We start from the raw sequence: 26,303 nt of genomic DNA, 5'->3' as shown, positions 1-26,303 counted from the left end.
TATATCAGACTAGGTGGTGGGCTCTGCAGTGGCACTGGAGCTAAGCGTTAGGGGACGATCTAGCAGTGCGGCGTTTAACCGTTTGACATATTTCCTCCGTTCCCACTTCGAGGCTCATGTCTGCGCGTTCGTTTCACGATACGGCGGTTGTTGCAGTTTTCTGGGAGTGCGTCAAAGATGACATTTAGAAAGTTGAATGCGAAAAATCTGATCACTTTCTTATTGACGAGGAATCTTGCCAGGGCCAAGTCAGGTCATCCACTATTCGCATTCAGGGTTGATTCACGTCACGTTCCTGGGCAGACACAGGAGTTCATCGCAGGTAGCCATGATGAGCTGGGCCTTAACTCAGAGGCTCGCCACTTTGAAAACGTATATAATACCACTAGATGCCTTGACAGTGCCCGTTCCTTTTTACAACAATCTGGTGAGAGGTTCTCTATACAATACTGGCGCTACTAATGGCTGTAGTCCTGGTTTCTAGTACGCCAAAGACATTCATACGCTTTACATCTACCTTGTGTAGCTGATAAAGAATGCGTTTTCACATATTAAAGTCTCAGGAATGTAAGTGCAATGAGTTGCCGATGGTTCTCTGGTTTCTCACCCTTCCTTCTGCCTACTAGTATTTCTCCTATTGGCGCATTCTGTCAAAAAAGTCGCTGGACTCGACTGGACGCAGTGTTTGACCAATATCAAGGCAAATGCAAATGCCACCCAGAGTTTAGCTGGTCTCCTCAATAGTAACGGAGATCCTGTGTCGAATGTTGCTGATGCGACAACGATAAGCTATTCTCTGTGTACCTCCTCCTGCGAGACCTTGAAGGGATGGGAATCCGGAAATTTTGATGTGTCTATATTTGCACAAGATTTCAGCTCATGGCTACTGCCATACCTTGCGCTGATCTCGCAGCTCCCCTTTGGGGCACAGTATAGACTCGATAATCTCATGGCTGCTGTATTGACCGTCGGATCACCGGCACTAGCTGGTTACTCTCTGTTCATCACCCTCCTCAATTCTCGATGGATCAACTGCCGATTTAGTCAATCGGTGGACTATTCAAATTCACGATCAGCAGTCTCTATTATCAGTAGCCTCCAGCAATCACCACTAAGACTGCATCCCGATCGCGCATGCTTCGCATCTCTCGTTGTGCTTCCGGAAAACGACTTATGGTGGCAATATTTCTCTGAATTGGTGGACTACACCCATACGTGGTCCATTGCATCCGCGACCTCCATCGCCTGGGTTGTCGTTGCCTATATTCTGTCTATCGTCAACTCACCATCAGATTCTTATGTAAACGCTCAAGCCGGCGCCGAATCCACCAGTTCAATGTGGTTGTGGTTAATCCCAATAGTCATGGGATGGTTGCAACTCTCCCCAAAATGCGATTTCAACCGCTTACAAGCAGCTTATGATCGTGCCGACCGACACGCGCGCGCAGCAATGACAGATAGAAATATTGCAACACCACCTGCATTCGCCCAAAGAGCTTTAACAATAACTGCTCAGGAGGAGGATGTCATGTCTCCAGACGAACTCCTCACCCCTCCAGTGTTTAATTACTCGCGTTCGCTGGAATGGGCTCATACAGCAGAGAATATTTTCCAGATGTACAAAGCGGCATCAGAGAAGGCCCGAGACCGTATTCCTGTCATCGTCGAGAGTGGGTGGGTCGAGTCCGACGATTTTAAATCCATCCACCCCCGCAATCGATGTGGGTCCCCTCAGGAAATTGCCGCGTACTGCGTGCAACCCGGCCATGCTCGGCGAAGCCACTGGGCACCTGGCATATTTACAAGAATGGTTATCGCGTCATGTGCTTCGCTTGCATTACAATGTGGAACAATCGGAGGAGCCATTATGACCGAGTGGTTTATTCCAACAATAGTAGGTTTCTCCTGATATATATGATATCATGTCGGCTAACTTCAGACAGGGCTTGGGGTGTCGATCTCTGAGTTACCTCATTTACGGAGCCCTATCGACTGTCATTTGGATGATGCTCCTGACATCCAGTATTCTCGCTCACTATTCCGCAGCTTATTCTTATCGAGCATCGCTGTCTGCACGTGTTGCTCTGGCGTTCTCACACTTGCTGCGAAGGATGGGAAAACTGTTGGCCATTGCAAATTCCCTCTGGGTGGTCTTGACGTGTATTTTCGCGTATTCCGACCTCTACGATACATGCTTCTGCAATTCCAATATCATCTGGGGAAATGTTCATGCATACGTTACTATCATCGAAACTACAGCTCAGGCTACACTGGCCAAGGCGGCCTGGATCGGCGGCCTCTTCCTAGCGTGTGCTTCGGCGTCGGCTTTCGTCGCCCTAGTGAGTCTTTTATTGGATACTCTTTCGACATAACCCTTGTCGCAAGTAAAAATATTGTGCAGTTATTACTTAGAAGATATCCAGCTCACTTGATCGATAATCCGAGTCACACATTCGAACTTTCTTAAAATTAAAACTTATTTACAACTTATTATACTATTAATTTTATACTTAAATTACTTAGATGGTTGTTTTGACAAGTCGAAAAGAAGCGCGTGACAAATTCAGGTGCCGGGGTCGACTGAGAAAAGCACAGAAAAGTGATTTCATGCGATATCTGGCACTTCCTTCTGATCTGGATTTTCCCCCACACCCTACCTCGAGTCTGGGCATGCTTTCTAAGTCGTTGTTTTGCCTCACAGCATTCCGTCACATATGAGGACTTTGTGGTACAAAAACTTGTAACGTACAATTGCGTGCTTTTTGAAGTTTGAATTCGACTTAACAGACAACTGCTACTTCCCCATGAAAAGAGGTCAAGGTGCTGTGAAATAGATGATCCTTGTTAGCAAGAGTGTACAACTGTTCAAGCGCAGCCTTCGGCTCAGGATTAGCGACCATCTCCCAATGAGCCTAGCAATCAACAGTATCAGTACGTCCAAAATTGCGATAATCTCCACACATACCTCAACGCTCTGCCAACCACCAACGACAATAATCACATTCTCATCTTCCAGCGCAGGACCAAACACGAGCATCTTCTCAGTCGAGTCCGAGATCTTGGTAAGGATATCAAACACCTCTGTGCGATGATCCGCGTTCTCGACGGTGAGGAGGAGAACTTCCGTGACAGGCTGCTGGAATGCGATGGGATGGGCATTGAAAATCACATGGTACATCTTCGACCAGCCTCCATATGCGGGTTTCAGAGCTTCAAGCAGAGTCGCGTACGAGGGGGACTCCAGCATCGCCTGGTGGTGCGCTAAGCTATCCCAGTCTAAAACCGGGGAGTTGTTAGCTGCCCCTTTGGAGACTAGCAAAATATGTAATACATACTCATGAAGACATAACCTCTAGCGGGATTCTCAATCTGCGTTCCAACGTAGGCAGGCCTGTTGTAATAATATGATTAGGGAGCCCTGTATCGCTGGTAATATATACTAGCAGGGGAACGATACGCACATCTGGATACCATCAGACTTTGAAACTATCTCGAATGCAGGGCTCAAAATTGAGCGGTCATTACGAACCTCCTCTGTAGTGTCGAAAATGACGAGTTCAGTCGTTGGGATGGCCATAAGTGTAGGCGAAGCTTTGGGAATAGATGCTCTTCACAACAGCACCTACATATTAATACCATGGTCGACGAATTTCACCACCCGGTACTTTCGTTCCGGCCGGAGATCTGCTCGGCTGAAGCCATACAGGTGTGAATCACACAAACCTGGCACCAGTCTGAAAAACCGAAACATTTGTTGGTTCAATAGCATTATGCAAAGCTTCAGAACTTCATTGACTAGACGGAGATTCTGTGTGCGATCACCGGCATCCGTGACAAACGAACTTGAAGGTTGACTCACAAGAGCGCTGTCAGTAAGTATATCAATAAGGATATCCGCAGGTGACGAACTAACTAAGATCCGTAAGGGTAGCCGACAACCTTGGGGTCAGGCTCTGAGAATCGAATGTTGAGATTGTGGATCATCTCGCCGACCTGCGTGGCGACAAAAGCTTCGGCGGTTATGATAGCTTTGGCCAAGCCTTGATTGATACTTGCATCGACATCTCTTGTTGTTGCACTGGCATACAGTTCTTTTCATGATAGCAGCACGCCACTCTCGAAGAAGGACAATATTGGGGGTATCGTGTCATGGTCTATAGAGTCATACGTGTAAAACCCTATAAATGACAAATGATCAATAAAATAAGATCCGATATTAACAGCATCAAGACTAGTGTACCGTTTGCCTGAAAGATGTTTGGATACATTCCTTGAAAGGAGTGAAGTGTTACAATTAATATCCGGTGGAACGGTCTCCCCAAGACCTGTGCGAGATTTGTCTGTGCGCTATTGGACAGTTACGCTCCTGGCATATAAGGCGCACACAAGAGTATTTGTCATTGACGTCCTTACTCTTCTGCGGTGCGGTGTAAACAGCGCCAGGGGAAGCACCCATTGAAATTTGTCTCCTTGAGTCTGCTGCATCTGGATTCTGCAGTGGCGCACAAACGCACGAATGGGAGAGATTCCACGAGTCTGCGTTTAACTGGTCGAGGCCATAAGGGTCCGCAACCAGTTGTGCGCTAATGCAAAGTCGGCGGAGAATCGGGGATGGCAGAGTAACTTACCATGCTCTGATGAGGAAGCCGTGGTACTTTTAAGTTGATGCATCAAGAGGGGTAGTGGTTGGACTTTATGGCCATGATACAGATATGAGCATTTCCAGGTGTACAGCGCTGAATATAGATCCTTGATGTGTTGATTGTACTCATGGATGACGCCAATCTCGACGCCTCCCTGTGGAACCCGATTCAATCTGCTACTCCCAAACGCCAACTTATGCATTCACCTGAACCAACGTCCGAAGCTTCGATCTTACTACGTAAACCAGCGAGCTCGTCTACATCTGTTTGGTCGTCATCATGCAACTTGCAAGTCACTGATAGCTCTGCCAGGACCAACACTAGCAGGAGGGTTGCGTAAACATTGAATTTCACATTGTATGGGTGCTTACAAGTTGCTGACGGAGAAATTTTCTTTTGGTGGGCGGGAAAAAAGTCGTCTACAGCTGGTCAGACTTATTGAATGAATGCCTGTGACGAAGAGTTCTGTAGCGCGGTAAAGACTACCTTCTGTCTGTAGCAGTGAGGAACGCTAATGCAGAAGTATTAATCAACGGAGATCAGAAAGAAAAGATACCAACCGAGAAATTACATCTACTAATTGCAGCTATTATTACCCAGTTGTTCTTTCGTTGTGGCTGGAGCCCTTTACCAGACAACGTCTTTGAATGCTTCGGCTGCAATTCCTTAGGTGTTCCTTCATTCGCAAGATACACGACGTTATGGAAGAGGGGAATAGAGTCGGGTTCCTGTGACGTTGTGGTTTGTTGGTCGAATCAGATGTGCGACTAGTAGATCTTATAGTAGTTCCGTATGCAACTACGGAAGATGAGTCGGGAGCGGGAAGTGGGATGGCAGTGAGAACTGCATCTGAATCATGCAAGAGTGATTAAATAGCGTCAGACTGGTGGGAAGCGTAATTCAAGCAGTGATAAGTAAAATTAATGGATGAGGGAAGAAAAGAACTGGAAGTTCCTGATCCTATCAATGCCATCGTCGTCGAGACAGTGACCGGTGCGCTTCAAAGTTTCAATTTTGTAACGGAGTGCGGAAGTAAGTTAGATCCGTGTAAGGCTGGTCACCGACCACGTGCCACGCTAGGCTGTCTAACAAGCGTTCACGTTACTGTATAAAATTGACCTCGTTAGATATATCTCAGCATACCCTTAATCCGCAACATTATTCATACCCACGAGCTCAGCAATGTCGTCTGTGCGGCTATCATTCCACTTTACTAGGCTTACGCAGTCTGCAACACGCTCATCATGGCGAGCTACTGCCACTGGGAGCCGGTACATGTCTCAAAATATCTCTACGACGGAGGAAGCTGCTGTCTCGCTCGATATCGAGGTATAGACGATGTTTCTGTTTTTTTTCTCGTTTTAACAATCTATGAAGCCCTCCCGGCTCACTGTCACCAAAACAATGAGCCCCAAGGAACTCCCTGCTTCTAAGAACCTTATGTTCGGGCGGACATTCGTGAGTCATTTTCTCAGGTTCTTCATGTGTCGTACCTCATTGTCATTCCAGTCAGATCACATGCTGAAGATCCGCTGGACTGACGCTACTGGCTGGGAAGCTCCCAGTATTGAACCTTGTAAGTCTTACCGTTTTCGTCATAGCTTTTATCGTTATCTTTGCTCTTATGTTCTAGTCGGCACCATCAATCTATCCCCTGGTGCTACCGTGCTTCATTATGCCCAATCACTATTCGAGGGCATGAAAGCCTACAGACACGAAGATGGTACTGTGACGATGTTCCGACCTGACATGAATATGAAACGTATGAACAACAGCGCAAAGCGGCTAGCGCTTCCCGTACGCTCTATTATTTTATTCTGAGCAGATATTCATGCCTATCTCCAACAGGCATTCGATGGAAATGCACTTCTTGAATGCATAAAGGAGTTGATTTCTCTTGACCGTCAATGGATACCTAAGGAGTCCGGACATAGTCTTTACATCCGACCTACATTAAGTGAGTAGTGCAACCCTCGTTTTTGACACTGATACTAAGAGACACTGCAGTTGGCACTAATGGCACGTTAGGTGTTGCACCCCCCACTGAAGCACTACTCTTCGTGATTACCAGCCCTGTGGGACCATACTACCCTCATGGGTTCAAGCCTGTACCTTTACATGGTACAACAGAGTACATTCGCGCTGCGCCTGGAGGTACGTCAAGTTCTTAGCTCACCTTTCGGATATTGTAATCACTACACCTAAAGGTACCGGTGCATATAAGCTTGCCGCGAACTATGCTCCGGGTGTTGTGGCACAAAAAAGTGCAGCAAAACAGGGTTACGCGCAGAACTTGTGGTTACATGGTCCCGAACACTGGCTCACAGAGGTAGGCACCATGAACTTGTTCGCCGTTATTAAGGACAAGGACGGCAGTAAGCATTCATCTCAGCGGTGTCTCAAACGCATGTTGAATTCGTTGCCTTCGTAGTTACTGAACTCATTACTCCCCCTCTCGACGGAATGATTCTTCCAGGTGTCACACGCGACTCTGTGTTAGCCCTTGCCCGTAACCATACCTCAGGGGTCAAGCGTCTCGGAGGTCTTCCTGATGTTATCAAGGTTTCCGAACGCCCAATTAACATGGGCGAGATTATCCAATCCTCAAAGGAGGGTCGACTTGTCGAGTTATTTGGTACCGGCACGGCTGCTGTTGTCACACCTGTGGACAGAATTGGGTACAACGGTGGTGATGTCACGATTCCTACTGGTAAGGACGGTATGGGTCCCATCTCGGAACCTCTTTGGGCGGAGCTGGTGGGTATCCAGACGGGGGCTATCAAGAGCAACTGGAACTACGTGGTGGCGCAGTAGTGCAGCTGCCATTCATCTACAACAGGAGATCTATTTGTGCATTTCAATAGAATCTAGAATTCTCTGGTGGCGATCGTAAGATGGCAGTTTCAGTCAGTTGTAACGCCGAAGGTTTTATGACATCCTTACGTGCTAGCTAGCCCTCTAATTTTTCTTGTCCAGGTATCTGGTTCTTTTTTCTGTTACTGTATTAGTAAGCGCTGGTAGCGGAAGCCCACCGACACACCATCTGTATTGGGACCGTGGTTCTCAGTTCTTTAGCCTTCATGCTCTCTACCAGTTTCGATGACCTGATTGACGGCGCATCACACACGAATAATTATGCTCGCGGTGCCACGTTGACTGACCTGATCAGACAATGCGGTGAGTGCGCTGCTTACGTTCTTGATGGGCATCTCGGATATAGATACAATTGGGGCTAGCAGCGGTAATCAGGCGGGTATAGCTTGTGACGCAGTGTTACTCCTAGTCGTGCACGCCGTAACAGTCGGGGAGACTAATATTTTCTCACTCGGCACTGGATTTGTTGTTGACGACAATGGCAGAACAGGAAGTTATTGGGACTGCACATGCTCTACCGGAGGCCTCTGCGCCTCAGTTGCAGGATTCGGCCAAACATGCCTGCAGCTCGTATCGTCTGTGCTGAGCGGATCTCCTTCGGCTGTTGATGGATAACCTGAATTAGTATGGCAGGTAGCCTCCAGAAAGGGGAGCTCCTGTAGAGATGATACACGAGGTACACTAATGACACAGATTGAGGTCAGAGTCCACTTATGTTCACTTCCAGCCGGGATTTGACTGCGTGCGTGATTTGGTACTGAAGACATCATCATGGGTATATCTCGCAGGACTGTGTGACAATACTGTCTTTTTGACGTCAATGCATGTCCGTTCATTCCAGCCCATGGACACGAATGATATTCAGATGCTCAGGCGGAGAAGAAATCGTTGGCACGTTATGTGCTGATTCGACGTGACTTGTTTGAGTGTCTTTATGAAAATCGTACGAAGTGTAGCTATCGAGTTGCAGCTATCGGCGACCAGCAGCAATCCATTAAGATCAAGCACATGATCATTTGAAGTTTAAGTTATACTTGCCGTCATCCACTAGTAGAGGGGCTGACTAAGAAGACATTCCCTTGTAGCTTAGTCATCAAGGGCAAACTAATCATCATCCTTTGGCAGTTGCCTCAAGCAGAGCATCCACCTGAGCATTTACTTGCATCGGTCTGGCAGTCCATTATACTTCTTTACATCTGTATTTTTTCTCCGTCCTCGATAACCCAAGATACACAGGCTAGTTGTATAACTCTTCTTTTCTCTCTTTTTCTCTGGTGAAAATGCTTTACGACCCGACCACTGTAACTCACCTGAAGCCTTGGTTGGTCCGAACTCTGGAGCCAATGTGCGTATCACCGGATGCTCTGTCTTTATCGCCTCTAACAATGATGGGAATATTCAGATGTGACGCGGAGCCTGGGGCACTTGCTGAATACGTTCTCGCTTTGCTGAAGCACAATGTCCCAGAAAATGAGATGAGAAAGGAGCTCAGCTCCCAGCTGGAAGAGTTTTTAGAGAAAGGTGTGCATGATCCTGGTGCAATATCTGCGTCTCGTTCTCAATTCGGTACCCAGAGGGACCCTCATTTATAGATACATTATTCACTGTTCTCAGAACTAAGACGTATCTCCCGTACACGGCCAGCGACCCAACAAGTTCTTTCCCGTTGACCTCACATTCACAATCTGCAGATACTGGGATTCCTATACCTCTGGATGGTCTCCTATCTAATCACTCGCCAACGGAAAGAGGGCAGAAACGATCGCTGGAACACGATGAACGTGACGGGCGCCCACCCACGAAAGGTGCTCGGTTAAGTGCAGAAGGCCAATTTTCACGGTATCCCAATGGTCGTGATTCTCGTTCCACCGGTGCATGGAGTGGTAGCCAAAATAGGCCTGGTGGCCAAGGGATGATAATGAATAGTCCAGTGGGTAGCGGCATGAATGGGAGCAATCAAAGTGTGGGCACCCGACGACCACAAAATTATCAGCCGCCAGACCAAAGAAAAGGAATATGTCGTGATTATCATAGTGCGCATGCTCTTTCGTAATAATTTAAAGAAGCTGCTCACGTGTATCCCTACAGATAATGGATATTGTGCTCGTGGTGCATTATGCAAGTATAGTCATGGCGAAGATGCTTTCGTCCCGTCGCAAATGTTTTCTATGAATGGTGCTGTACCATTTTTACCAATGTTTGGCGGAATGCCTTTCGGTATGGCTCAAGGTGCCCCCTATGATCCTCACGAGGCACGCATGGATATGCGTCCGAATGGGGCCGGCATCGGCTTGGGTCGTGGAACGCAACGTGCTCCTCTACTCTCCAGGGCTCAGCAAGAGGACGGTGGTCAAGTCTCTCACATAGTGGACAGGTCTGGCGAACTTCCCGTCATACAGGACCTAACTCCTCAGCCGCCTCAAGAATCTGCACCGCCGGTATTACCAGCAGGGGATTCCATCCCACAGAGTTCCACACCCATGCAGCATCAACCAGTTCAACACATGGACGTGGAGATGGGTGTTCCGAGTGTACCAGGGCCATCGACGTACAACACACGTGGTGGGTTCGGAGCCGGGAGGGGTGCACCTCGTGGACGAGGCATATTTGGTGGTGACGCGCAGACCTTCCGTCCAGAACGACGGCAAGATAAAACACTTGTGGTGGAAAAGATTCCAGAGGACAAGCTCAGCCTTGACGCTGTCAATGGTTGGTTCAAGCGCTTTGGGACAGTCACCAACGTTGCGATCGATGCTCGCAGTGCCAAGGCTCTCGTGAGTTTCGCTGAACACACCGAGGCTCATGCTGCATGGAAGTCGGAAGATGCCGTGTTTGGGAATCGGTTTGTGAAGGTCTTTTGGCATCGGCCAATGGAAGGACATGGGCAAACAGGATCGCGAATGTTAGCGGCCTCTGCACCACTACTGGCCAACCTGGCTGCGCGTGAGACCCCCATGCCTTCTGCACCAACCCAGCCTCCTGTACCGCCCGTCACGACTCCCGCCCGTAAACCACCCCTTCATTCTCCCGCCGTATCAGAGCTCGCGGCGAAGCAGAAGCTGCTGGAGCAACAGATAGCGGAGCAGAAGTCTTTAATGGCCTCATTAGAGACCTCTTCTCCCGAGGAGAAGAAAGGGATTCTAGCAAGATTACGGAAATTGGGAGAGGAGATGACGATTTCATCAGTACCGTCACCATCGTCGGCTATCCCCGCCAAGGTCCACTCCCCTGCCTTGACTACTCAGAATGATCACGAGAAAAAGGAGAGAGAGCGGTTGGATAAGGAGCTTGAGTTGCATGCTGTTGGGGAGTCTACAGAGGAACTTAAAGCTAAACTCGCAAAATTAAGGGAGGAGGCAGCAAGTCTTGGAATACCGGAGACCACTCCTGAAGTCTCGTATGGTGCACCGTATCGTGGATACAGAGGTCGCGGCCGCGGGGCACGTGGAGCCTTCTACCGCGGAGCACCGCGAGGTGGTCCTCCTAGGGCGAGTATGAAGCTCGACAACCGCCCAAGGAAGTTATTGGTGAAGGGCGTTCGTGAAGATAGCCTGCAAGCATTGCGGGACTGGTATGAAGTACGTCGGGATTCTTCATTTCTGGACGCGTGGCTCATTGACAATCATAGACCACCGGCCAGCTCGATTCAACGGAGAGCATCGGCGATGATGAAGTTCTCGTCAATTTCAAGACGAGAGCGGCTGCTGAGCAGGTTGGTCAATAGATGATTTATTGTATCGGAGCTGTGCTCACAATTCGGTCAGGGTTTTGCCAAAGGATCAACCATCGCTGCAGTAGGTCCAGTGAAGATTTCATGGTACAGTGCCCAGCCATCGCAAGCAAAACCGCAAGGCATCGCCGCGCCCATATCGCAACCTGCTACCACAAAAGACATTCATCCAAACGATACGCGGAATACTTCACCGCCTCCGGGACGCCGTCCCTCCCCCCGTCCACAAGACGAAGAAGTCATTGCCAGTGGGTGGGGCGATGGTGATGAAGATGGTATGGGGATGTTTTGATCGTACAGATTTTGCGATCCTTGGAATTGTCTTGGTATTGTACTCGATGCCGGTATATCTTAGTCCTGCTGGCGGCTCGAAAAATTTTCCTGCAGATTCAACGTCTCAATCCCTAAGTTACACCCCGCTCGTCACTCGATTTTGTCTGTCAATCAGTCAATCATTAATTCGTGGTCTACGTCTATCGTATAGCGTAGAAGTCCGTTTGTGAAGTCCATTTAAACTTGTGATTCGTAACATTTATCTGTGCACTGTGAGTTCGTATAGATTCATGTATCATATCTTCGTCGACTATCTCCACCCGCGATGGAAGCTATAAACTATAATGATTTAGGGAGTCGGGATGTGACCATTCCGTTGGCATTGAAGGCATCCACAGTCCTGCGTCGGCGAAACGCGGGAGCAGCTAAGTTCACGGCATCTTCCATGTGTATATCGACTTCACCACTCTGAACCTGTGTGACTGCGCCAAGATCAGCAGTCCTACGAACGGGTGGCGATCTGCTTTGGTTCATGGGAGGCTCGTTGATTCTTGGGGGAGATAAAGAAAGATAGGGTACTTCGCCCGGAAGGATCCCATCACTGACATCCCCTCCCAATGGCATTGGAGAATCGCACAGCGCGAGTTTCGTCCACGTTTGAGCGATATTGTCAATATCCTTCTCAATGTCAAATGATGTCTGTGGTTGAGATCGGGATGTATCTGTGGTTTCCGGTGGGTCGTAACGCTCTAAAGACCTCAGGTAGTCCGGAACTCCTGTAAAAGGCTCCGAGTTGGTATTTGTGCGTGCAACTTTATGCTTTCGATGGTCCTTATGATAAAGCACAATTTCCTCCTTGATTTCGTCTACAGCCCCACCGATGATAGCTTTGAATTTCCTGAACCTGGCTTTCAGCTGTGACTCGTGGGCCATTTCCAGTTGCTTCTCCATAGGCGGGAGCCAAGCCTCATTGATAGGGGAGAGCGAATGAGGCGATTGTGGAGACGTGTTGCATGTTGAATGAGAATCAATGAAGAGAAGGGTAATAGGCTGGCTATCTTGTCGGATACAACGACGCTTGTAACTGGCGTCGTCTCCTGAGGATGATCTCCGTGCACGAACACGACTCCTACTGGTAGGGTATTGACGATGAACAGCATCTGGACTCGTGGGAGGCGATCTATTCCCCTCCCGTAAAACCGGAGTCCCATGTTTTGTGGAGAATATTCCGGGAGGTGCAGCTGGTGCGAATTCTGAGCGACCCCAAGGGTGTGAAAGGGAGCTGTCGATCAGGCTAGGAGGCGGTGGTGATGTGCATGGAGGGGATCTTGTTGGGGGAAGGACTTGACTTTCCTTGTCACGCCCATATTGCATGGATAATAATCGCGACGGAGGCACCAATGCCGAATTCGCTTCTCCGCAAGGGGAGCCTCTACCGTGCGATAGAGATATATGTCGTAATGAAAAGGATGTGGGTGACAAAACACTCGACGCGAGCGTACGTTCTCGTGGTGAATGTACCGAAGTATTGCGAGAACATGTTATGTTTGGCGAGACAGTCGGGCGAGTAATAAATGAGAAAGCACAGTGACTGTACACCTGCTGTGGGAGATTCTGTGTAGGATAGCGGTGCTGGATCTCGTCGATCAGCATCCGGTCTGATGACCATCGGATCTGACAGGCAGAAGGAACATCAACCGACATACGGAATGAAGCCCTATGCTGAGCGCTTTGATCAACATTCGGAGAAAATGAATCAACCGACATCTGAGACGAAGCCTTGCTATAGGTGCCTGTCAATGGGGAAGGTTCAAGAGACATTTTGGAACTCCTTTTCCGAAACCGCGTAGAGTATAGAGGGGCATCGTCAAGGGACATGGGCTTTACATCGGACCCAGGGGAAGATCCCGAGATGGACACAGTCGCTAAGATGCCATATGCATGGTTGTTCCGCTCCTGAGTGACTGTATCTGGTGAAAAAGTCGTCGGTTGGCGAGTAGCAGGTACATGAACGATGAAGGAGGAGTCCGGCACATGCTACACCGAATATTCAATGAAATTGATTTTTTCCTACAATCAAAGTCCCACTACCTGTTTGGCTTGAGGATGACGACCAGCGTGACCTGTTGCTGACACCGATGCTTGTTTCCCCTCATAATTATTTCCCAGAGGTCTGAGACGAGTCTCTTTGGAATAGTATGAATGAGGGCGGTCATCGATACGAGCCCCTATCCGGGAGAAGAGAGAAGGTTTTCGCTTGGGCTGTGAGTTTGGCATTGACGTGTGTATCTGGAATTAGCTGTGAGGGATGCAATACTATCAGTCTGCTCCCAACTCCATGTCTTATACCTTGCCCAATCCTTGTTCTCGACACGGTCACCACACTGGCACGTGCTCGTGAAAATACAAAAACACGCGTCTCTTTGATACAGTGTGGGTCCAGAGAGGCGCTTATGGATAATCTTCTCAACCTAAAAGGTACCAGGTACAACCCACACCTTTTTGAAGTCGAAGCAAGGTCCCGCCAGGCGAGAGCGAGTACAATAAATGAATACCCGGCCCCGAGGAAACCTCACTTGGCAAGTTGTCGACCCTGCTTTAATTTGTTATCATACAACGGCCAACAGAGGACAAAAGTAGGTCGGTTTCCATAGGTATTGGAGTCGTTGAAACGATCAATGTTCCCAGTACCACGTCGTCGACATCAGACCTAGTAATACCAAGCTACGGCGCCAACCAGACCGAGCAAGCACAAATTCAATCTCCGCAACTTCCTGTCAGCGTTCAAGTTGTCCTTGCATAAGTATATGATAAAGCTTTTTTCAATGATCTGTCTCAAGATATTCAATTACAAGGTGTTCACATGGCGGATCTGAACTCAAGACTGCAATGTGCAGCATAGTTCCGAAAGATCCGGGTAGCTTCAAGTTGATGAGCGAGCGTGCTGGCCTTGGGACGCTGGCAGTGAATACACGACGGGCGAGTCCTGACTCAGAGATTCCATGTATTGGAAGTTCGAGCAGCCTGATTTTATTCGTAAGTATCTGTTCTTCAATTTTGTCTCATCCGGTAATATGATTGTCCTCCGAGTCAAGTCACGTCTTCAAGAGTACACTTAGGTGAGCCTTTAGGTGCCAGTATTGTACTGGGAACTGAGTGCTTATATCTGCAAGTTCCCTCAATAACTAAAATCCCGTGTTCCAGAGTGAGACAAGTTCTCTTGACTGTCTGGACAAAGCCTGAGTCCATGTACAAGGTCAAGACACTTCATGACGTTCTTTGTGTATCAGTTGACGGGACCGGCTTTGTGGAGTCATCGAGCTCTAACAGGATTCCCACATGCCTGTGGTGGTCTAGTTTCCTGTTCAATGACATTTTGCCTTATCCGTCTCCGAGGAACAAAAAGTGCGCCTGGAGTACGATGAACCCTCGTCCTCCTTTTCCGTGATTTAACTGGCCTAAACGTCCTGGCTCGGAGCTGCATGGATTCAGTTCAGACCATTGGCGTTGGGGACTATGGGCAAGTAGCTTTCTGAGAGCTCTTTGACCTTTGCCTGTAAAGTTATAGGTAGCTCGTATGTTGGTAACTCACTCCCAGCTCGACGATCAATCCAGATCTACCAATATGTCCTACTCGCAGCAGAAGAGTGGTCACGAACGTTTCCCCTACGCCATGTATAACAACACGTTGGGTATACACCAAGTTGTGCATCCCCACCATATAAACGATCATCCGTCGTTTGTTATGCCCATCTCTTCAGCACCGGTGAGTTTGATCTGCATAGTTAATTTTGTCACTATGATTAACGAGGACTAGAATTCCTCCATCCAGTATTCTGGTAGTACCTCTCACGGCGCAGAGAAGTTTGTCCCAATGGACATTTCGCAGTATAACAAAGACGGCTCTTCGACTGTTATGTTCCAGGTGAATACAGAAAGGAATAGTCTGAGTATTCCTTTGGAGAAGTGTCTCCAGCCCGGCGGTGGAGCGCACTTGAAAGACGCCCAAGAAATTATGTTCCCGACAGTCGACCGTACTCAGGTCCAGACTTTCAAGCTCGTCATCGCTGTAAGTGTTCGCACCCTCGATCGATTGCGAGACCTAAGTTCAGTGTTAGTGGCCTGGATACGACACAGTGGAGTTCCCTATCGACATCGGGACAAATGAACAGCCCATCACAAGGGCTGATCTCGCGCGTCAAATTGCGTATCACTTCTTTGGATTTTTCATCGTATGTGTGCACGTTCTTCTCTTGTAATTTGTCGTTAATACACCGTCAACCAGCAATGCGATAACGGTTATTTAACTCAGAGCTCGCTTTTTAAGTGGAAAGTCGGAGGGCGAGACGGTTATAAGTTTCATCAGATCCGCCTCTCAACATTCTGGAATATCGAAGGGACCTCTTGGGCTGCCTCCGTCAGAGTCCCGGAAAATGCATCATGATAGTGCCTGCTGCACATCTTAACTCCTCCCCGCAAATTCTGTATACCCTCATTGCATCTAAATACCATGACATATATATACTTGAGGATGACCACTATTTCTAACTTACCCGACATATGTCTGCAGTGTCCCTTTTGGCGTAACGGTACGATAGTCTTGACTACTTACGTCATCTTCTAATAGTCATATAATCCCATCCTCCCAAATCGGTTTGGACCCTTTCCTATGTAGGCCTATAGTTACTGTCTCCGTGTCTTGTTATTAACGCTATCAGTCGCAGCCTACGATTACATCGTATCTTTCCTAGCATGCTGATATTCACCAATATCACTTGGCTGGACCTATGTCTTGCTGGTGCCGGAGTGTATCTGGTCAAGCAGGCATTCAGAAAGAAGAACCTTGCACCATATCCCCCTGGACCTCCGGGGTGGCCTCTCATTGGGAACGTCGCAGGCATGCCCCATAACAAGGCTTGGCTCACCTTTGCCAAGTGGCGCAAAAAATATGGTGTGTCTCATGTTTCCCAATACGATACATCTCAATTACACAGTGGTTTGCAGGTGACATCTCGCATGTCGAAGTTCTGGGTCGGCACATCATTGTGCTGAATTCTGTCGAGACAGCGATGGCATTGCTAGACAAAAAAAGCTCTATGTACTCTGACCGTCCAGTTCTTACAATGGGTGGTGAACTTGTTGGCTGGAAGTACTGTTTGGGTTTTATCTCTTATGGTGATCGTTTTCGCTATTACCGCAAGAACATCCACCGCATAATTGGCAGTCGCGCTGCTATGGCTGTCTACGAACCGATTGAGGATATTGAGACCCGCCGGTTCCTGAAGCGTGTGTTTGCAAAACCCGAGCAACTGCAAGCACATATTCGACAGTATGTGGTGTTTATCTTTATCATTGCATGAATGGGGCCTTGATTTTGTATAGCACCGCTGGCGCTATCATTCTGCGAATCTCTCATGGATATGAGGTGAAGGAGAACAATAATCCCTTCGTCGACCTTGCAGACCGCGTTATGGACCAATTATCGCGGTCCACTGATACCGGTGCCTTCATGGTTGACATCATGCCATGGCGTAAGACTACGGCATTCTGACATTTGCAATGACCTGACTATCTCTAGTGGCCAAGGTTCCCGAGTGGTTTCCTGGTGCTGGATTCAAGTGCTTGGCCCGTGAATGGCGCCAGACCCTCGAAGAATTGGTTGAAGCACCACACACATTCGTCAAGGATCAGATAGTAAGCAACATATATAGTTCGGCGATCGCGAGTTGAACACATCACAGGCTGCCGGAGTTGCCCGCGTGTCTTTCACCTCGAATCTGTTGAAAGGCCGAACTTTGTCTGCGGAAGAGGATCACATGGTGAAATGGTCTGCTGTATCCCTATACACCGGTGGTGCCGACACGGTTAGCTCTTCCATCCACATTACAGATTGATTGTTATATTTTGAGACTAAAATGTGTCTCCACAGACAGTTTCTACAATGTATTCGATTTTCCTGGCGATGACACTGTTCCCCGATGTGCAGAAGAAGGCTCAGGCTGAAATAGATGCTGTTGTTGGCACTAATCGACTTCCCTCTTTTGCAGACCGCAACTCCCTCCCCTATATCGAGGCCCTTGTGAAAGAATCCCTGCGCTGGAATGTTGTCGTCCCTACAGGTATGTGTTTATTGTATTCTTTTCGTTGCAGAGCTGTATCAATCGCTTAAAGACAGGGATCCCCCACTGTGTCTCTGAGGACGATATCTATGACGGGTACTACATTCCGAAAGGATCCTTGATCATGCCTAACATCTGGTTAGTGCTCCCATTTTTCTGGATTCAACATGATACAATTGCACGCCAGGTTCATGCTCAATGACCCGCAGACATATGCTAACCCTTCGCAATTCAAGCCTGAACGCTTCTTAGACAATGACGGAAAGGATCCCGAACGTGAGCCTCGCACGATCTGCTTCGGCTTTGGTAGACGGTACGCATGGAGTTAAATTGGAGTGGAATGCTAACTTTCTGCTCCGCAGGATCTGCCCCGGTATGCAGAAGTACTCTCAATAAAACAGTATTGTGATATTTGCTTGCTTTTGATGTACAGGCCTCCACCTCGTTGATGCTTCCATCTGGTTATCTACCGTGATGTCGCTCGCCGTGTTTGATATTTCCAAGATCGTCGAGAACGGCGTTGAGCACACCCCTGAGGTTGACTTCTCATCAGGCGCGATCAGGTATGTCGTGTATCCTATCGTATTCGCGGTACCAGTTTAAATAGACATACTCTCAGTCATCCGAAACCATTCAAGTGCTCTATTAAACCTCGCTCTGCAAAAGCTATTGCGCTCATTCAGCAGGATATTGACTATTAAGGCACGAAGATGATCCTTGTAGTGTATATGTTGTACCCCGAGCACTATACATGAGAACCGAACTGAAACACTTTTACGTGTCACTGTTGGCTCTCCTCTCTGAAGGTCATGGTCGCCATAAATTTTTTGTGAGAGCTCATAGCAAGTAGGAATAGTCCATACACTCCAGACCTCGGTCACGGATAACGAGACTGGTGCATGGATGAGCTCACATGTTTGCAGTAAAAAAAACACCATCACGGTAGAATATCATTTCATAACACTTTCATCAGCATGGCATTATGGTTATCGCAGCGTCCGATGAACATGATTGTGGATTTAGACTTGATACCAATATTTGTTCTTGCCAATGAACCAGAAAACCTGCTGTTCCTCTCCATCATCTAATGTTGCCGGCCAGACAGTGCCAGGTGGACATGCTGTACCAACTTGTGCGTAGATGGCTTCTTCACGATACAAGAAGCATAGGATGTCTATGAATTCCTGTCGGTCACATACTGCCCTAAGCCTCCACCGCAGCTCGGTCTATCGGGTTGAGATTAAGCACACGAACAAATTTGTCAAAACACTCACCTGAGAAATTCCTGGATGGAAAAAAACGATGCCCACCACAGCGTGTAAAATAGCGTTCCAGGTCTCTCGTATTGTACCACCACGGATATCTAGCCAACGTCGAGGTAAGGCAAGAATTTTTGGTTCCTTCATAATCTCCACTGTCCAAGGACGAACATGAAGGCAGGAAACGATGACTGGCGCAGAGTATCCAGCCCACAGAATGAGGGGTGGGGATGTTTGGGACATTCGTTGTAACAGGTCCATGACCACATCACCAGCACCAAAAGCCTCAAAGTATAAAATGATCAGCAAGTTGGCAGATGACGCCCGAATAGAAAACATACTAGGTAGTGCAACTTTGATGAACCTGATTCTGGTAATGCATTAGCTCGATCAAAAATATTTCGAGCCAGTATTTGTTGTTCCCCATCCAGACCAGCGACAAACTTGGAAAACGTCGACTCGGTGCATAGCATGCAATCTACGATTCTTGATTGTGTCTTCTCAGCACAAGCAGCGTCAGCTCCGGTGACCGTTTTTCCGTGTTGCTTGATCTCGTCGAGTGGTGTATTTGTAGGACCTAAGCTTGACTCATATGAAGGCAATATTGCGCTTCCACTGCCCTCGTTATCGTCTCCATCAAGTGGATTCAAGCGGACTTGGATGCTAGTCTCGATATCATTGTCATCTATTCTCTGTGAGAGGGAAGAAACTGTAACTGAGGCACCGCACAGACCTGCTTTTTTGCTGTTCCAGTCAAGCTTTGTTCGAGCGTTTCGCGACTGTGCTGTATCTATGATGAAATTGACCTGTGTGTTCTTGTCCATGCGACACTTCTACTATACAGCCTAGTCATCGACGTACCTGCTCCTCTGACACTAGCTGGAGTAGTGCTGCGATGTCACCATCAGAAGCTAACAAGGGCCATTCCAGGCTGTCAACTTGCTCTGCAAATACCTCATCCAGAGCGACAGCGTCTTGAAATAAGTCTCCATGTATCGAGCCTCCGATGGCGTTTAGGTTGCTACAATCGTGTTAATAAGCAGAATTGGCAATCAATGACTTTGCTCACACTTCTGATATTTTCAATGTACGTCCCGGCTTCATCTTTTTGGGATCACGAACCACCTTTGACAGGACTCCACGGCGCAAAAGGTTGGAGGTTGCGAGGGACACAGACTGATCGCCTACACTGTGGAGCATTTCCGCTGCCAAATCAGCGTCGTAATGTTCGCTAGACATACCAAAAACCATCTGTAGAACGGTGCAAAAGTAAGAAGCGAGTGGACAGGTCAAACGAATAACCACCACCTTTAGCGCAGCTTCCGCGACTTGAACTATATCATCACTCGAGTTAGTGACATATGGAACATCGTCTGGTGCATGAGTGAAAGACTGTCGGAGAAACTGTTTTTCTCGACCTTCTTCGACGGCAGCTTGCCACACAAATTCCCAAGCAGGAGAAATAGTTGCGTTGCAAAGCACATCGAAATGTTGGATGATGTCATCCACTGATGCTGGTAGCTTCGTTCGAGTTGTATGCTCAACATAACCAACTCTCCTAATTGCGGTCAGCATCCATATGAATTAGACAGTCGAAAGTAAACTTACAGGGCATTCTTATCAACATGCTTCCGAAGAAACTCTATGTGATTTACTATGTCAAAGTTCGACGGGCTTTGAGGATCTTCGTCAGGAAGATGCTCGGTACCCCTATGCTGAACCCAAAGGTCATGCCATCGGTCCTCGAGGCGCGTCATATACACTTCTTCACCAGTATTCTCTCGGAGATGTGAGAGGCGGAGGCGGACAGAGTTACGCGGCACAGCAGGAAACACTTGGTCGAGAGCTGAAAGATCGATCTTGACCCCACTGCGACATCGAGCACGAATTACAGCAGATGCATCACGGGCGAGCTCATCGTATTCTCGAGTCCAGTGGAATCTAGAGCGCCTCTGGTGTGGCGTCCTATTCTCTGATTGGTCTACGAAAGGCGGTTACGTTTGAATGCGCAGAAAGGCAAATGAATAGAACTAGCCTTCCTTGGTCTTGGACTTTCCTCTCGACTTGTCTATTTGTTGCGCGAGAATAGGTGGTCCTTGTTGAGCTATGAGAAAATGCACCGATTTCTCAGGAGGATTGGCTGCAACAGGAGGTAAAGCTGTGAGGCGCGTGGCCGCAAGCGCCTTCGGCCTTGCGATAACCTTGTTTGAAGCCAGTCGAGCCTCCCGGATGGCGTTTTCAATTTCACTTTGCCATCGATCCTTATCTCTGATTGAGCTAGACTGTATAAAGCGACTGTGAACAGCTCGAATGCGGATACCAACGGTGCCCTTGAGAGGCCCAGGATGCACGCGCTGAAGCAGAGCTTCCCAGTCGCTTTCCCTTTGAAGCTTTGCTTCTTCGGCCTTCTTCTGAAGCATGGTTTTGGCTTCGACGTTTTGCATCGCACCATGCTCTTCCCCGTCTCGTTTCTGCCTCGCTCGTGCTTTCTTCATTTCACGTAGAACCTTTTCAGTAGCCTCTTTGAGGTAGGCGACAACAGGCGCACGTGGAGCGCTAAGAACATGGCAAATCTGCTGCAGCTGTGAGTCAATATCCTCTTCGTCAAGTGGACTGCGGGCCGTGGTGCGGTCTACAGATTGGTCTAGATAACGCCTCTGGTGCCAGGTAAGGCGGTATTCCAAGTCCCAAGATGCTCTCCGGCGAAGGAACCGCAGAAGAACTGTGTTTGTTGGAGGTCCCGAAGTGCCGTGCGTTGGACAAACAGCACCTCGTGCGTAAGCGACATCTCGACAAACTTTATGCAGCTCATCCCAAAAAGCTACGCCATTACAACGAGATTTCACAGAGACATGCCTCCAGTAGGACGGAGAAGAATCTGAAAGAGCCCAGAGATGTAATGGTGCTGTTTCATTGAAGCGCCAATATTGGGGCGCGGCAGATGGTGCGGATACCCGCCACCCGTCAAAAGCGGCTGCCTTGAGTGGAACTATCCGGCCATCAGAGAGTGTGCATGTGAAATCCGCGTTGTCATCCGTGGATGGTTCGTAAGGAGTCACAAGTCCAAGAAGTCGAAGGGCATCTAAGAGTTCTAGAATGCGAGATTTGGAATGCAACTTTCCCACCTGCAGCTTTGCTGATATATGGTTCGGTAGGTCTCCGACTAGTGTTTCTTTACCCTCCACGGAGGCCATGAGCTCTGATAGCTCTTCGTCGTAACTGAGAACGGCAATGAACGAGCAATAAGTAGCAATGGGAACGTCGAACTGGTACAAGGAGATGTCGATCATGGAATGCTCGCGAGATGCAATACGGGGCGAAGAATGTTGTTCGAGCAACCCAAGGGTAAAGACGTGAAAGTCCCGCAACCGAGCCGCTTTCCCAACTCTGAAGCCATATAACTGCGCTACCGTAGTTCTCTCCGTAAGTAGCACGTCACGGATCGTTTCAAAGTCGTATGAGAAAAGTTCCTCCGCCTTGGCAGTGTCAAGGACTTGATGTCCAGCATCATCTTGCGCGGATTTCTCCGTGTGCAGTAGATGAAGCGGTAGAGTGGTGCTGTGCGAAACGCTGCTCGAAGCTCCAAAATCCACAGGCTCCTCAAATGTCTTGACAGGTCGAACACTGGGAACCGGGGTAGTGTGGCTCAGATGATGTAAAAACGCGTTGATTTTCTCTTGAGGCGTGTCTGGGAGGTAGACAAGGGAAGCAGGCCGAGTACTTCCAGTGACAGAGAATACAGTGGTTTTGAGGACTTTGACGCGGCCACGACTTTCCATGTTCTTTATGGTAGCGTCTGCGGTTCTCTTGTCAATGCGAGTTCCTGAGGGTGCACTCGCAGGTTCTCCGCGGTGAGCTATGTCACTGAGCAGAGCGATATGAGCATCAAAAAAATGTTTTGTGTGCAGATTTGCAATGCCGCCAAAGTCTTGGATTACCCGAAAAAATTCGTTCTCGCGGCGTAAATGGGATATGTTCGTATTTGTTTTGAGCTTGTCACTAGGTTTAATTCGCGAGCGCTTGGGTTGGGGCGTTACTGAAAGTGGGGATCCCTTTCGTTTCTCTCCTGTTGCAGTGGATATTACATCCGCCTCCATCAACCGTCACATTAATCGAGTGATGTGAAATAAGCATGAAGTTCACTTACAGAGGACGTCCTCAGCAGCGCAGGATCGATTATCATAGGTTCGGAAGGGCGCTTATCCATGACGAATAATCTATCGGTCCTTGAAGCATCCACTACTTGCGGTGGGATACGAACGACCTCCAATTCATCGATTCGATCATCAGAACTTCCACCAGGTAGTCCTTCTACCACACTCGGGCTAGAGGAAGCACCGTTCTCGCGAATTGTGGGTTCCGATTTTCTACAAGATTCTTGGGGTTTTGGTCCCTCTGCCACAAGCCCGTCGTGATATTCCATCAGGTCACCAGTGCCGGTTGTAAGCACAACGCCATCAGACGGACGCGATACCGCGGCTTGCACATTGGCGCCTACCACAGCTTGACGATTACGGTGTTGCTCGTCACCGGGACCCTCATGTACTGCCGATAAGGATGATCCCTGGAACGAACGATTTCCTTCCTTCGGGCTTGATGTCGAAGGAACAACATGAGATGTGGCTGAAGTTATTCCTTGCCGAGAACTAGCTACGCCGGTCATACTCGCCCTCTCCAGAGTCTCTGATGGAGGCGCTGACGGGACTTGTGCGGCATAAACAATGTCATTAACACCCTCCATCGATTCACTCCTTGGAACTTCGGTATGGCAAACGGCTGGTTCAGCAGCGGGCTTCTGTCGGGGTGGACGGCCTCGTCTTTTGGGAACCTTAGGTACCGTCGAAGTCCCATCACCCTCCTCAGCAATTGGATTTTTGCGAGGTTGAGCACGCTTTTTCGGAGGGATAGAGATGACATCCTCCTCACCACGTGGCTTTTTCCGTGGGCGGCCCCTTTTGGCTTTTGGGACAGGTTCTGGCGTACCCTCAACCGCTTCGTCATCTCCTGGATCTTCGGTTTCTGGCCTTTTACGTTTCTTAGCTCCTGTCTTCGCTCTGCTCTCCTTGCCTTTGAACATGTCTTCATAGTGGTGGAGAGTTTCATCGTCATCATAAAACATCGCCTCGTGAAACATGGCAAAATCACCGGCTTTTGAGAGATCAACGTTAGCATATGACGTTGTCGTATCATCAAGCTTTTCGCTGGCCATGATAGTTGTATATGCCGCAACAGTATAATATCGATGTCGTCTTTCCCGCCCAAACGACTCCATGAAGTCCGCTGTCCCGAGATCGCTGAGGTGAGCGGGAGGGCGACTCTTGACTGCTCTGGTTAGCAGAAGTTCGATGGTGCGTCTATCGAAATTTCCAAGAGCGCTGCAAATTTCCTGTGGACAGAGTCAAATTGTTACTCTAGTGCGCCGTGTGGAGACTTACACGGAGAGTTCTGCCGGAAGGTCCTGCTTCCTCAAGCATATCTGACACTTGTTTCTGGATTGTGCGGTTTGCCCTAACCTCAGTGTAACCAGCTGTGAGGCTAATTAGATCAGTCTACACATGAATGATGTGTCACACCAGATGTATCCTCAAGCACGATTTCCTTGTCATCCTCCTCGCCTTCCTGAGGGGCAACAATAACACCACCCTCTGAGAGCTGATTGTCTGGAGCAACAAGCCGTATGCATTTGACATGCCTGTCTTTGACTTTGAAGCTCGGAACCAACACACGTTCTATCACTCCTTGCGCAATCAGCTCTCGCAGACGAGTTTCAAAGAAGCGACGGTCTGTTTTGGTTGGATCCATAAAGCCCTGCAGTGATTCAATAAAACCTCCACACCGTAACTGAACATGACCTACGATGGTGATAATTAAGTTATTTGACGCATGGATATTGTTCGGCGACGCCTTTAGCAACTTGACGATTCGGTTTTTGATTAGTGGAAGACTAGACAGATGTCTGGCATCCACAGGCTCAAAGTCGAGTTCTGATGCAGTAAAGGGAGTCCCATCTTCAACAGAAGTTGCGTCCTGCGGATGACACTCTCCAATAACAATAGGTTCGTCATCTTTGGCTTCCTCTTGCTGAATCTGTTGCCAGAACGCGCTACGCTCCACAAAATATCTGTGAATGCAGGAGTGATTACCAATACCTCCTCGCCGTGCTTTGATACTATCCTTGCATCATTATGTGCTTTGTAGAGAGAAAGAACAAAACATACATTAAGCCAAGCTCCAGCAGTTGTTTGATGACATAAAAGCACGTTTTCTGGTCGTACTTTGTCTTACGTCCGAGCTCGACAGTTGATACACCTTCTTCGCGACCTCTTGTGATGAATTGCAAAGCACTGTAAACCATTGGACTGAGTTTCGAAGACTGCGAAATGATGAGCTCAGATTGAGTTAGATGACGATTGCTACATACTCTGATATGAGATCCTGTGATCGCAGCAAAAGAAGTCTCTGGATCAACAGCAATCCTAAGATCCTCGCCATATTCTGCCTTTAGGTCCTCCAATGACCTATCGCGTGCATTCTCAACGAGAGTGAGTGACGGTGGGGCTTCTTCGACAAGCACCTCGCCCTTAGCTGCCGCCTTACGCTTTGCGCTCGTCTGAGGAGCGACGTGCACTTCAGATGATACGCCCGGAGGAACTGTACCAACGCGAACAGTGGGCTGCTGGACGACTATAGACCAGACAAACGCGCAAAAAGCATCGTCGACGACTTGTGGGTGGGTGGCGTCGTGACTATGGAATCCTACAATGAAATCTCGCAAGCGGGAAGCATTACAGCCTGGTGGGAAATAAGGAAAATCAGATGCTGTTCAAGAAAATCGAGAAAATAGATATTGAAGAGTTGTTATGATGGGGATTCGAACGATGCTCTTCGCGATTAGACTCCAAAAGAAGCCGACGGGATAAGAATACATAGTGCTGACGTACCAAGATCGCCGTCGAACGAAAGCTCTCGGAGACAATGATGCACGAGCTCATCCATGATCAGGAGGATTAAGAGTCCTAACAGGTCCTAACCAGTAACACTCTCTTTCAATTGGAGTCTGGACGCCACCTGACTCCAGACGGTGTGGGATCGCAAACTTTACTCGATATCGGTGGCTATCACTATATTTAGTGGGCTAGCGTCGATGAGGAAAGGCGTTAGTGTGTGTGACAATGCAATGTGACGGTGACAGTTGAACGTTAACTGTCGCTCAATAACCGCCTGGAAACTTTTATTCTGAGTTGGCCGTTATGATTTGCACAAAAGACTGAATGTTAGTTCTACTGATACTCTACTAGCTGACAGGTCCGGTGACCCCTAGTGTATGCCATCACTCAGTTGCAGTTCCGAAACTTCCGAATCTAAGATCAGATTAACTCGGAGTAACCGGCCGACCCCTCGGCTA

The 26,303-nt window shown here is 48.4% G+C and overlaps 8 protein-coding genes across 8 annotated transcripts; 5 read left to right on the top strand and 3 right to left on the bottom strand.

Moving 5' to 3' along the window:
• Positions 1 to 116: 116 nt before the first annotated feature.
• F5147DRAFT_836552 (uncharacterized protein) lies at positions 117 to 2,451 on the top strand (the record flags this gene model as incomplete). The annotated part of the gene is made up of 5 exons (XM_041444006.1): positions 117 to 166; positions 243 to 372; positions 558 to 567; positions 627 to 1,894; positions 1,944 to 2,451. The coding sequence occupies 5 exons, from the start codon at positions 117 to 119 to the stop codon at positions 2,370 to 2,372; spliced, it is 1,887 nt and encodes a 628-aa protein (XP_041293536.1). The 3' UTR covers positions 2,373 to 2,451.
• Positions 2,452 to 2,780: 329 nt separating this feature from the next.
• Positions 2,781 to 3,577, bottom strand: F5147DRAFT_575608 (uncharacterized protein; the record flags this gene model as incomplete). The annotated part of the gene is made up of 4 exons (XM_041431281.1): positions 2,781 to 2,912; positions 2,966 to 3,276; positions 3,336 to 3,391; positions 3,462 to 3,577. 4 exons carry the CDS (start codon positions 3,575 to 3,577, stop codon positions 2,781 to 2,783), a joined length of 615 nt encoding a protein of 204 aa, XP_041293535.1.
• A 2,248-nt stretch (positions 3,578 to 5,825) lies between these two features.
• Positions 5,826 to 7,558, top strand: F5147DRAFT_797717 (aminotransferase; the record flags this gene model as incomplete). Its single annotated transcript, XM_041443206.1, has 8 exons — positions 5,826 to 5,972; positions 6,021 to 6,101; positions 6,153 to 6,219; positions 6,277 to 6,440; positions 6,492 to 6,600; positions 6,651 to 6,797; positions 6,851 to 7,018; positions 7,075 to 7,558. The coding sequence occupies 8 exons, from the start codon at positions 5,826 to 5,828 to the stop codon at positions 7,455 to 7,457; spliced, it is 1,266 nt and encodes a 421-aa protein (XP_041293534.1). The 3' UTR covers positions 7,458 to 7,558.
• Positions 7,559 to 8,622: 1,064 nt separating this feature from the next.
• F5147DRAFT_691406 (uncharacterized protein) lies at positions 8,623 to 11,784 on the top strand. Its single transcript, XM_041437137.1, has 6 exons — positions 8,623 to 8,862; positions 8,920 to 9,038; positions 9,092 to 9,550; positions 9,606 to 11,095; positions 11,146 to 11,229; positions 11,282 to 11,784. Exons 1-6 carry the CDS (start codon positions 8,798 to 8,800, stop codon positions 11,537 to 11,539), a joined length of 2,475 nt encoding a protein of 824 aa, XP_041293533.1. The 5' UTR covers positions 8,623 to 8,797; the 3' UTR covers positions 11,540 to 11,784.
• On the bottom strand, positions 11,785 to 13,946 carry F5147DRAFT_691404 (uncharacterized protein). The gene is made up of 2 exons (XM_041437136.1): positions 13,612 to 13,946; positions 11,785 to 13,557 (listed from the first exon to the last, which is right to left on the bottom strand). Exons 1-2 carry the CDS (start codon positions 13,795 to 13,797, stop codon positions 11,860 to 11,862), a joined length of 1,884 nt encoding a protein of 627 aa, XP_041293532.1. The 5' UTR covers positions 13,798 to 13,946; the 3' UTR covers positions 11,785 to 11,859.
• A 1,199-nt stretch (positions 13,947 to 15,145) lies between these two features.
• Positions 15,146 to 15,964, top strand: F5147DRAFT_772889 (uncharacterized protein; the record flags this gene model as incomplete). Its single annotated transcript, XM_041441396.1, has 4 exons — positions 15,146 to 15,286; positions 15,338 to 15,589; positions 15,639 to 15,752; positions 15,806 to 15,964. The coding sequence occupies 4 exons, from the start codon at positions 15,146 to 15,148 to the stop codon at positions 15,962 to 15,964; spliced, it is 666 nt and encodes a 221-aa protein (XP_041293531.1).
• Positions 15,965 to 16,272: 308 nt separating this feature from the next.
• Positions 16,273 to 18,536, top strand: F5147DRAFT_634947 (cytochrome P450; the record flags this gene model as incomplete). The annotated part of the gene is made up of 11 exons (XM_041432875.1): positions 16,273 to 16,471; positions 16,525 to 16,849; positions 16,903 to 17,051; positions 17,099 to 17,214; positions 17,262 to 17,384; positions 17,450 to 17,639; positions 17,696 to 17,777; positions 17,827 to 17,952; positions 18,002 to 18,012; positions 18,073 to 18,202; positions 18,259 to 18,536. The coding sequence occupies 11 exons, from the start codon at positions 16,273 to 16,275 to the stop codon at positions 18,338 to 18,340; spliced, it is 1,533 nt and encodes a 510-aa protein (XP_041293530.1). The 3' UTR covers positions 18,341 to 18,536.
• A 43-nt stretch (positions 18,537 to 18,579) lies between these two features.
• On the bottom strand, positions 18,580 to 26,122 carry F5147DRAFT_691378 (uncharacterized protein). The gene is made up of 16 exons (XM_041437135.1): positions 25,840 to 26,122; positions 25,320 to 25,690; positions 25,117 to 25,271; positions 24,755 to 25,067; positions 24,472 to 24,706; positions 24,334 to 24,425; positions 23,046 to 24,284; positions 20,934 to 22,989; positions 20,507 to 20,879; positions 20,207 to 20,456; positions 19,968 to 20,149; positions 19,760 to 19,919; positions 19,632 to 19,704; positions 19,240 to 19,583; positions 18,914 to 19,183; positions 18,580 to 18,865 (listed from the first exon to the last, which is right to left on the bottom strand). The coding sequence occupies exons 1-16, from the start codon at positions 25,892 to 25,894 to the stop codon at positions 18,659 to 18,661; spliced, it is 6,375 nt and encodes a 2,124-aa protein (XP_041293529.1). The 5' UTR covers positions 25,895 to 26,122; the 3' UTR covers positions 18,580 to 18,658.
• Positions 26,123 to 26,303: the final 181 nt, after the last annotated feature.

Source organism: Suillus discolor, assembly GCF_016758755.1.
Source record: "Suillus discolor strain FC423 chromosome Unknown F5147scaffold_23, whole genome shotgun sequence".
NCBI classification, from domain to species: Eukaryota; Fungi; Basidiomycota; class Agaricomycetes; order Boletales; family Suillaceae; genus Suillus; species Suillus discolor.
Note: the sequence above shows the minus strand (reverse complement) of the source record. Positions and strands in the feature narration are given on the sequence as shown.

Excerpts from the sequence above, each read along its gene's own strand:
- F5147DRAFT_691406 (XM_041437137.1), top strand. The coding sequence starts at position 8,798 with ATGCTTTACGACCCGACCACTGTAACTCACCTGAAGCCTTGGTTGGTC. Across the intron at positions 9,039-9,091 it reads GGAAGAGTTTTTAGAGAAAG|AGGGACCCTCATTTATAGAT; the intron begins GTGTGCATGATC and ends TTCGGTACCCAG. Across the intron at positions 11,230-11,281 it reads CGAGAGCGGCTGCTGAGCAG|GGTTTTGCCAAAGGATCAAC; the intron begins GTTGGTCAATAG and ends CAATTCGGTCAG.
- F5147DRAFT_691404 (XM_041437136.1), bottom strand. The coding sequence starts at position 13,797 with ATGCCAAACTCACAGCCCAAGCGAAAACCTTCTCTCTTCTCCCGGATA. Across the intron at positions 13,558-13,611 it reads GTCATCCTCAAGCCAAACAG|CATGTGCCGGACTCCTCCTT; the intron begins GTAGTGGGACTT and ends TATTCGGTGTAG.
- F5147DRAFT_691378 (XM_041437135.1), bottom strand. The coding sequence starts at position 25,894 with ATGGATGAGCTCGTGCATCATTGTCTCCGAGAGCTTTCGTTCGACGGC. Across the intron at positions 24,707-24,754 it reads ATAACTTAATTATCACCATC|GGCTTTATGGATCCAACCAA; the intron begins GTAGGTCATGTT and ends GAATCACTGCAG. Across the intron at positions 22,990-23,045 it reads CGCTGCTGAGGACGTCCTCT|GCGGATGTAATATCCACTGC; the intron begins GTAAGTGAACTT and ends CGGTTGATGGAG.